At 41.7% G+C, this 10,095-nt stretch overlaps 1 protein-coding gene and 1 long non-coding RNA gene across 2 annotated transcripts in view; one reads left to right on the plus strand and one right to left on the minus strand.

The window, feature by feature from the left end:
• mycb (MYC proto-oncogene, bHLH transcription factor b) overlaps nt 1-5,930 on the minus strand; it is a 47,873-nt gene extending 41,943 nt beyond the window's left edge. Inside the window, exons 1-3 of the mRNA XM_012835886.3 lie at nt 5,468-5,930; nt 4,287-4,950; nt 1,847-3,897 (exon numbers count right to left, since the gene is read on the minus strand). Coding sequence (XP_012691340.2) covers nt 3,317-3,897; nt 4,287-4,944 — 1,239 coding nt within the window. The 5' untranslated portion in view covers nt 4,945-4,950; nt 5,468-5,930 and the 3' untranslated portion in view covers nt 1,847-3,316. The remainder of the gene's footprint in view (nt 1-1,846; nt 3,898-4,286; nt 4,951-5,467) is intronic.
• Nucleotides 5,931-6,425: 495 nt separating this feature from the next.
• On the plus strand, nt 6,426-9,200 carry LOC116219460. Its single transcript, XR_004163196.2, has 2 exons — nt 6,426-7,861; nt 8,013-9,200. It is a non-coding gene; the product is annotated as an uncharacterized LOC116219460 (long non-coding RNA).
• Nucleotides 9,201-10,095: the final 895 nt, after the last annotated feature.

Here is a 10,095-nt window from a genome sequence, read left to right on the forward strand (position 1 = left end):
CGCACGCATTTACACGCTCCCACCGGACCGAGACGCCACGGCCTCTGCACCCAGTGCAGCATCAGTGTCTGACAGCCACAGCAGTCCCACTGGAGCATCTCGTGTCATACATCATGTAGGGGAGGGAACACAGAGGAGCATAGTCTGGTGACCTCTATGTCCACCACAACACAACCACAGACAAACAGCAGCCGGAGCAGTGCTCACTTATAGATAAAGGATACATGAACAAATCAGTGGTCTAAATGTGTGGAACTCTATCTATGGTCGTCTAAAACTAACAGGGTAAACACTACTTGAATATTATATCTTCAAGGGTGTCACCTCACCATATATTCACAGCTTCTGTGTCCAGTGGGTGAGACGCTCAGAGAGAGTGACTGGTGTGTGTTGTGGAGAGGCACCTGGGTTGCTGCGGAGACAGCCAAGTCCAGGAACAGGTGACAGAGTTTGCTTGTCGGGTGATGAATGAAGGAGCTGGGTGTCCCCGTGCCCGTTACCACAGACCTCCGCATCATCATAATTCTCTTGTAAATCTCTCAGTGAAGCCATCTAATGATAGCCCAGCCTTCCTCGCCCCTAGATATTTACGAGTTGTTGAATTCATCCGTGTCACACAGTTAAAGGCAGTCCAAGAGAAAACTATTACACGGCAGTTTAATGTGTACAGAAAAACCGTTGTGATCAGCTATGCAATTTCTAACGTGGAATATTTACTATTATTGTCTATGAAAAGAACTTGTGTTGACATCAGGAATTGTCTTCTTGGTTGAAGCAAATGCTCCTGAGTTAGCATACTACAGCATACTATTATAAACGATTTATTTTGAGTGTGATAATAATATTACCTCTATGAAATACCTTTACATTGAGCGGTATGGCTGATAAGTTCGTGCTTCTTTAGACAATTGCCATTTAAATTTGGATACACTTAGGACAGTGGGATGAATAAACTGGAAAACACCGTCGCTTGTGTGATGGGCAAATGTCAATTTACTTCTCTAGCTTCTCACCTCCCATTCTAGAGTCATCTTCACCCTCAAAGCATCCGAACGCATTACATATAACATGATAAAAGTTAATTATTTAGCCTGATAACAACAAAGTCAGGTGAGTTACAGCTCAGTTTCGTACGTTCTTGTAGTACACGTATTCGAGAAGATAGTTCTACTAGATGTCAATGCAAAGTTCTTAGTTTCTGTAGCAATAACATTAACATGACACCTGTAGCGGAAGCAAATGCAGACTTCTGTTTAACCAAAGCCAACTAGCCAGCAAGCTAACAAGCTATTACAGATTCACATGTGCCCTGAAACACCGCTTTCAGTAGAAAATTATCCCTACCATTTTTTTTTGGAATATCTTCACCTCTTGCATTCCTATTTGTATTGGAATCCCCAGCAGAAAGGCAAAATATCTTATGTGGTCTGAGAAACATTAGCTACCTAGCCGCTAAATCACGTCCTCTCCTCCATGTGCTCTCTCAGCATGCGCATCGTAGAACATTTTGCATAGTCAGATCCAGACCATGACGTCACAAGTCCGCTGTGCTCGAACTTGAACCATTCAAGGGGAATGCTTTGACATAGAAACTAGTCTTATAGTTAAATAACTTATGGAAAAATACTGATACATTCGATTATTTAATGTAGTTATCCACCATAGAATGTAAAACTGGCAAAGTTATTTACATAATTAAAATTAGCTTTAGTTGCCGTTCCATACTGATGAATCTGATGACTATCTTCCACATGCAGTCAGACTAGTCGCCTCTGTTTTCTGATTCGCACCATCTCAGTAGCCAGTACATTGAGGTCCTTATTTAAACAATGGAGCAAGTAATTACCAGTAATGTTAAGTGGCAGACGGGTGTCAGTCGGTTATTCTGGGAGACATGCTTCACTCAGCCCTGAGCGGAATATGCAACACTGCGGATATTGAGGGAATGCTCTATTCTTTGATCGTCCTCGCTTCTTCCGCTGTAGTGAAACCGAATGCGCCCCTGATATATGTGTTGATAGGCGTATCTTACTAAAGTGTGGAATAACTTTTTGTACAATGTGACGTCTAGGCTAGGCTTCACGTTGTCTGCACCTGTTCAGGGCTAGGTTTCACCGTGTGTCAAAAGAATTCCTGTAACAGACTTAGTGGATTTGTAATGCTTTTGCATGAGTCAGGGATACTGACATTGCCTTCAGTAACCCATGTTCTACACCATCTAGACCTATATAATCTCATCAATCTGCTTCTTATGCAAGCAGAACGTTATATAATTGCTTATATGAAGGACTTATATAAATGCAACAATTAAAGAAAGTAATTGAATAACTATAAAAGTTTCTGAAAGGGGTTCAAAGTAGGAACGGGTGAAATGAATGTAGGTGTAGGTCACTTGTGAGGTCATTCAGCATTATTGATTGATTTAAAGTGTGCTGACTGGTAACTTGTCACACATTGTGTTCAATATAATCTTTACCCATTTTCACAAACGTAAAGCTTCAAAATGTGGTTTGGTGGGTAGAACTAAAGCCAGTTATCTGTCTGCCCTGTCCCATGGACACTTCAAGTCCTGTAAAATGATAAAAGCACTATCCAAGTTGAAGACGAGGTCTATTGGTGTGAGTGCACTGTAGGTATACCCGGTGGAATCTAGAATGGACTGTACATATCTGATATGCTGTATTTCTAATGGAAGGGGCCAAGGGACAGACATTTAACAGTCCCTAAAGTCAGTTGCATCTACTGTATGGTACACAATTGATGCACCATTTTTTATGGGGCGTGGTCAGGTGCATAGGATGTTCCATCAGCACAACATGCATTGTTCATATTATCAGTCAGGAAAGCACACCAGAAGCACTTTTAAGACTTTTTAAACTGGCTTCCATGTGTGGAGTCATGTTAGAAAGTGGTTAAGATTTCTTAAAATGACAATCTAGATTGGCAACCTCATAATATTAGCAAAGACCAAGGCAAGAATAAGTCAAACAGGCTTTATAAACAAAGGCATTTATGATTCAGAATCAATACAACATCTGAGCAAATATGTACAAATCTTACAAAAACACAATATTAATTTAGGGCAGTAGCAAATCTGCTTGCCATTGGATACTAAAAATAAAATTAAATACAAAATAAACCGAAGTGATAACTTCCAGTAGCCCGTGTTTAAATGAGGCAGTGAAACTGTATACAAAAAAGATCAGATTGCTTCAATGTTATGAGTGGTCAGTGCTCTCGAGGAACAGTCTTGAGCGCAACCGCATCACGCAGCAGAAGTCCAGAGGAGGTCAAGTCCCTCATCTTTTGTTCATTACTACGAACTCTTTAGTAGCTCGAGCCTCTGATTCAGCTGTTCACATTTTCTCCTTAACTGTTCTTTTACAGAAATTAGTTTTTGCTCCTCTGTCTGCATTCTGTAGATGCACTCCGTCGCTTTTTTGAGTATGACTACTTTGGCGGCCTTCTCGTTATTGGCCACGTCTGGGATTTCGTCGCGCAACGCAAAAAAACTGCGCTTGAGCTCATTCCGTCGCTGTCGCTCAAGCACGTTATGAGTCCTGCGCTTGTCGTTATCCTCCGAGTCAGACGTCCGGGGACTCGTGCATTTTCGATTGTTGCTGATTTGTTTAAGCACCCTGCTGCCATTGCTCTCGAACTTAATCCGCTTGACCGCGGGCTGCTCGTTTCGGGTAGATGGGTGTGCCGCGTAATTATGTTGGTGAACGTTGACGTGACAGCGTTTAAGAACTAGAGGACTGTGATGCGATCTGCAAGCAGCATCTGAAGAATTGGAATCCGACCGCCTCACAGATTTCCTCTTTTCCACCGTCACAACGTCGATTTCTTCCTCATCCTCTTCCTCATCATCATCATCGTCGTCGTCGTCATCGTCGTCTAAAATGAGAGAACCACACTGTTAAATACATTACCAATTGATCACACTGACTGCTCAAAAGCAAGAAGCTACAATGCGTCCCCACCCACTCCCCCTCCGTGAGAGCATTGCAGTATTGAGCTCATCTTCGTCCTAGACAAACCCAGCCCGGGTTAGAGCTGAGAGGGGAGGGACGTGCACCTTATGCAACCGCCATCAAAGACAACCCAGAATTTAACACATAATTGCCCAGATAAGGGGTGTTTTTAAAAAACACCGTAATTTTTAAAACCGCGCCACACTTCAAAATCCCCCCATTGAGTGACAGACATACAAGTACGGAACACAAACGGGGACATGGCAAAGTAGCCTACATGGAAAACGTTACAGTAGTAAAGCAAGACCTTACCCGAATCACTGTCGCTGCTGCTGCTGCTACTTCCACTGTTGGGTGGAGTATCCAGAGGTAGGCCTACTGCCAAAGGCTGTGATGTTTTGCTGGGTTTGGGGGTTTCCGTCAGTGGGTAGGGAAACACGACAGATGGGTCAATACATTCCGTCGCTGGGGTATTGATGTCCTGCAAGTAGCAAGCGTTGGACTTCAGTCGAGTTGAACCGTCCCCCGTAGATTCAGTCGGAACAACTGCTTCTTTTCTTGCGGCTTGAAATGAAGCCAGACGCTCAGAAACGACTTTTTCTAGTTTAGCTGCCGCTGAAAAACCACTCCACATGCAGTCTCGGATAATAATAGACTTTGAGTAGTCCTCGTCGCAAATCAAACTATGGTTGACCATAGTTTCGTCCCCAAGAAACTCAGTCACTATCTCCAACTGATCTGCTGTTGAGGGATAGAGACTCCCAAGAGATGGTCGCCGGCTAGGCGAGAGTGGCGGTGTCGGTAATAACTCAAATTTCTTCCATATATCCTCGCTTGGAGCAGGGGGTTGCGTTTGACCATGCTGCTGATAGTAGAAGTCCTCATCCTCGTTATCGTAGTAAAAGTAGGGCTGATAGGAGTCGTAGTCATAGTCATAATTCCTGCTCGCCATGTTCGGACTTTGTGGCATGTCTGCCTGCAAAAGAAAAACATTAAGTCAAATAAAATACGACATTAAATCACGTACAAAGTTTTTGATGCGGTTGATTCATTACACCAAGTTTGCATTATTTCAAATGCATCGTTAACAGTGTTTATATAACGTCGGTAAATGGTATGAGTAGTAGTTAATGTAAAAATGTACAAGTCTGTAAAAATTGTACAAGTAAAAATCATGCATTTGTTCAGGTCCAAAGTAGTGGTCTCAGAACTAAAGCTAACGTTAGCTGTCAGTGCAAGCCACCGGCATTTAAATGAGTGTCACTATAAGCATGACTGCATGGGCTGTATCCTCCAGTCCATGCTTCACTTTTTCTACATTAGCCCAACATTATTACTACCAACTACTACTGAAAATGATGATTGTATACACAACGTCAAAGCTATGCACCAGATAGCTAGGCATTTAAATAACCGCAGTTATAGACCAAATCGATAAATTAAACAATACAAAATTACTGTAATCCAATTACAAAAAAAAAATAAAACCTTACCAGAATCAATTTAAAGACGTCAAGGAAATTTGGAGGATTTCGGTAAATCAGCTAAATGCAGAAGTCTTGCTGTTGCCAAGTGAAAGTAATATTCCAAAGTGGGAGTTGACTGCACCGGTTTCAAACGTTAGGCTGCATTTCAAGCGGCACGAGCTCTAACTTGGGTGAGTGTACCTCTATACCGATTCTCACTTAGGCTACTGCAATATTACTAACAGCTGCTCCCGCGGGTTTTAATACTACGGATGTTTTTTTTTTTTTTTGCTCTAGATATCCATCCGCGGTACGTAGACGTTATTATCTGAAGTAAAGTGTAAATGCTGTTTTTACTATAACATATATATTAAAGTCATGACAGACATAATACAACTGTCTGGAGCTATACAGCTATTTGGATATTTATGTCATGGAGAGAGACAGTCTTTAAAATGGAACTATTTTATATAGCGGCGGTAGCGATACTGCTTGCGTGACGTGGTGGGCGGGGCTATAGTAAAAACACATTGAATCCAGCACGGTTGTAGCGGAATACGAGCGGCTTGTTTGAGTAGGTGCCTGGGTTATGAAATTATTTATGTTTCGTAAACAACTTTAGTATATGACAACTAACTAATTACTGTGAAATTAATACGGACTATGCTTTAAAACAGATACGAGTGAAATAATGTTCTGTGCTATTGCTATTTACTACTGCTAACTGCATGCTTTTTGGTTTTAGCTTAAGAGAGCCTAAACGCCATACGATGTCCGGGGAAAGTTGTCTGTACTCTTCTGCTGGCGTTATAGAGCACGTGTCCTGCATATGCGAATACCAATCCAAGTCCATTGCTATATGCCAGTGCGTGGCTTCATTTTAGATACACAGTAGGCTATGTTGTTGCAGTTCAGATTCACAACCATGCTTTACATCCTCGGTATTATTAACTCATCAAGATTATATTCTTCTGTGTGTGCACAGCCTATTGGTTTTCTACATAATTTATTCGTATTTCTCTGAGTGTTGATTATTGCAATAGTGCTAATACGTTTGCGCATCGACAGGTGAACGCAACAAACTAATCAATGAGCCACTCGGCGGATATACAAAGCACCCCGTGCAGCTTTACAATGGCGCCACCTGCTGGCTGAGTGGAATAAGACTGCGTAACAATCCAAAAGAATGGATGAAAGAATGTGAAATCTGTACAGACAGCTGCCAGAGATCAATCAATCAATCAATTTGTATATTTGATCAAGAGGGACAGTGTACATTCATGAACATTAAAATGTAAATGCACCCATTTATAGCCAAAAGGGGCCTGTTAGGTAACATATGTATTGGGAAATTTGGACAGGGATGTTGGACTTCTGCCTTCTATTATCACATATCCTTCTATTATTTTTAACAATACTGAAATGTAGAGAGGGCCCTTTCTGGAGAGATTGTCTTGCATTCTGATTGGGTCATCAGCTTAGCCTGATCCACATTTTGACCCTCTGATGCTTTTGGACAAGCATGTCTCAAATGCAGTTCATGTATTTTTCTATGAAACTGAAACCACCTAACACCCCAGTGAAAAACAGCTGAATCTCTGCGTCCGCTTGTGGTTTGTGGATGGACAGTGAAGCAAGCAGCCTGACTTACTATGGCAACTTCAACAAGATCAACAGTATATCATAACAATGATGTACAGATTATACAACTAGAGCAATGTTTCTGACACATTATCCTATTTGAGCCAAAGATAAGGAAGGCTCCCAATGCATGATTTATCATCTACCTTAACGGTGGTTCAATCTCCGTGATCAGTGAGTGATGAGGTGCACCTGTTAGTGATTCAGCAGAATGACCTGGCCAGAGGAAAGGGAATGGGACAAATCCATGAGAAAAAGAAACACAGCCAAGCCCACACGAACTAAAGATGCAGCACTCGATTGCATACATTTGCATACAACTAAATTTGGAGCGCTGCTCCTGTTGGTGCGACGAGGGATAACATATAACACAACAACAGTACAACTAGCTAATAAAATAGAGTTCAACAAAGTGCGGTAGTATAGATTGCAAGTACTTCCCTGAGGTGCTTTCCAATAAATACTATCTAATATAAGATAGCAGACATAGGGAAAGGTTAAAAATACAATGCGAATACATTGCACTCACCTTTTAAAATAATTGTTTTCAACTTGTGATTTAGGATCAAGGGATCCCAAAACTACATACAGAGCAATTCCTTGTGTGTTCACTTTGTCAGAACACTCACATGCACACACAAACAAATCCTTTTCGTCTGTTGGAAGTGAATAATCTGGCTGTGATTAGTTGCACATAGTTGGGCTGTTCTTGGTGGTGGAAAGGCTTGTGTCTCAACTTGAATTCTTCTACACCACTGTAGATGTTCCAGTTGCTCAGAGGTATGTGGGATGAGAAAGGAAACAAGATATTTAACTATAAATAACTATCTTATGACAAACCAGTCCACCGTAATGCTACTTTTAATGGCAGTTAACAAACCGTGATGTTAGAAACACATACTTAGGAAATTCACCTTCAAAAGTGTTCCAGTTGGCTGCCTGATGTGATGCCTGACGCGTGCAGTTTTGAGTGGAACAATCTACTGCCTCCCCCTTCTTAACCCGCAACACAGGGGTCAGGGGTCACCAGTTGGCTTGATCTTGTCAGTTCTTGCTGCTTGATGAACACATCAAGTTCTGAACAGAAAGTTCTATTTTTCAACCCTATGACCTACATTTACTCATCGAGAGACTTATAGCACAGATACAGTGACATGCAAAAGTTTGAGCACCTCTGGTCAAACGTTCTGTTACTGTGAATAGATAAAAAAAAAGCATAAAGTTAATGACACATTTCTTTACTATTTTTTTTTTTTTTACCAAGATTACTTTTCTATTTCTACCTTGTACACTTTGGGACTGACAGGGCTATGGCCCTCAGCTTGTGCCTCTTGAGGTAATCTATTGTGGCTTTTGAGGTGTGTTTAAGATCATTATCCTGTTGTAGAAACCACCCTCTTCATCTTCGGCTTTGATTGTGTGATGTTTGCTTCCAGAATTGGCTGATATCTAACGGAATTCATTCTTTCCTCTACCAGTGAAATGTTCCCCATTGCCATTGGCTGCTTCACCAGCCCGACGCATTACTGATCCAGCCCTGTGCGTAATAGGTGGAGAGGTCTTCTTCTCCTGCCCCCTTTTTTCTCCAAATATACCTTTGCTCATTGTGGCCGAAGAGTTCTATTTTCACTTGAGTCGTCCAAAATGCGGCACTGAGACTTTTGACAAGGACCAAGAAGTTTGATCGCATCCCATACCTACTGGCTCCCAGTGAAGTTAAGGATTGATTTAAAGATTTTATTGTTTGTTTTTAAGCCTGTGAATGGCACTGATACTTTTGACAAGGACCAAGAAGTTTGATCACATCATACCTGTTTTACCTACTGGCTCCCAGTGAAGTTAAGGATTGATTAAAAGATTTTATTGTCTGTTTTTAAGCCTGTGAATGGTCTAGCTCCAGCCTATATTTCAGATCTCCTGACACCTTATGCTCCGTGATGGGCCTTAAGATCCTCAAATGAACTTTTCCTAGTTTTACCTGGGTCTAATTTGAAATGTAAAGGGTGATCAAGCTTTTACTGTTGTTGGCCCTGAATGATAAAATACCCTCCCATTACACATCAGATCAGCTGCCTGTATAGAAACTTTTAAAAATAGATTAAAAACGTACTTTCACACACTTGCATTCCCTGGAACTTTTATCTTGAAGATCTTGAGTGTCTTGTTAAATATGTTATAGCTACAGATCCAGCTAATACTAATGTGTTGAAGGCTCAGCATCTATGTGCCAAACTGAGGTCAGTTTTCTGTATTACACACTCTGTCCTGTATTAGACGTCCTGGACCTTCCGTCTGATGGCAGTGTAATGGTGTAATTGTGTATGGCCCCTTGGTCTAACTATCTACAGGTCGTTATGGTGATGAGTCTTGGTTCTTCTCTTGATGGAACTTCATCTTGAAAGTCTTGATGATGGTAAACAGCATCCATGGCAAATATCTGGAGCTCATCCACATAGAGCAGATGGGGCGGCTTAGCTTTCTACAACTCCTGTCCATAAATTCTAGCATTCATAAGGTGCTGAGTGGTGCTACTGCAACGCAAACGAGTAATGGTGATGGGGAATAATCTTACCACTGTGATTCTGACTCTCCTAAATGTTAATAATGTGTCTGCAAAGGGGATATTCCCGCTGGTCGTTTAGGTCTCCGTACGCAGTTAAATGTATGACAGACTGTTTAGATATGCAGGACCCTCTTTGAGTGGGAGATTTGCAGGAAGGCAGTGGTACTATGGCAGAGTCACACGTCACCAGGCAGAAGTGGCCCTCAACCAGAGAGGTGAAGTGGGGGACTTTCTCATCCGTGACAGTGAATCATCGGTAGGCAGCACACTCTTTCTCTGGGGCTGATCATTAAGAAATAGAAGTTGCCATGAGCTGTCTTCATGGCCCACCAGCCTAAAAATATTTCATAGACAACGCATTCTGGACTACAAAACCCATAAATTCTCTACAAAACAATGTAACACCATAATGCAATTTTGTCCATGAGAAACTCGTCAGCAAGTTTAAGTA

The sequence above is a fragment of the Clupea harengus genome, chromosome 25 (assembly GCF_900700415.2).
Source record: "Clupea harengus chromosome 25, Ch_v2.0.2, whole genome shotgun sequence".
In the NCBI taxonomy this organism is placed as follows: Eukaryota; Metazoa; Chordata; class Actinopteri; order Clupeiformes; family Clupeidae; genus Clupea; species Clupea harengus.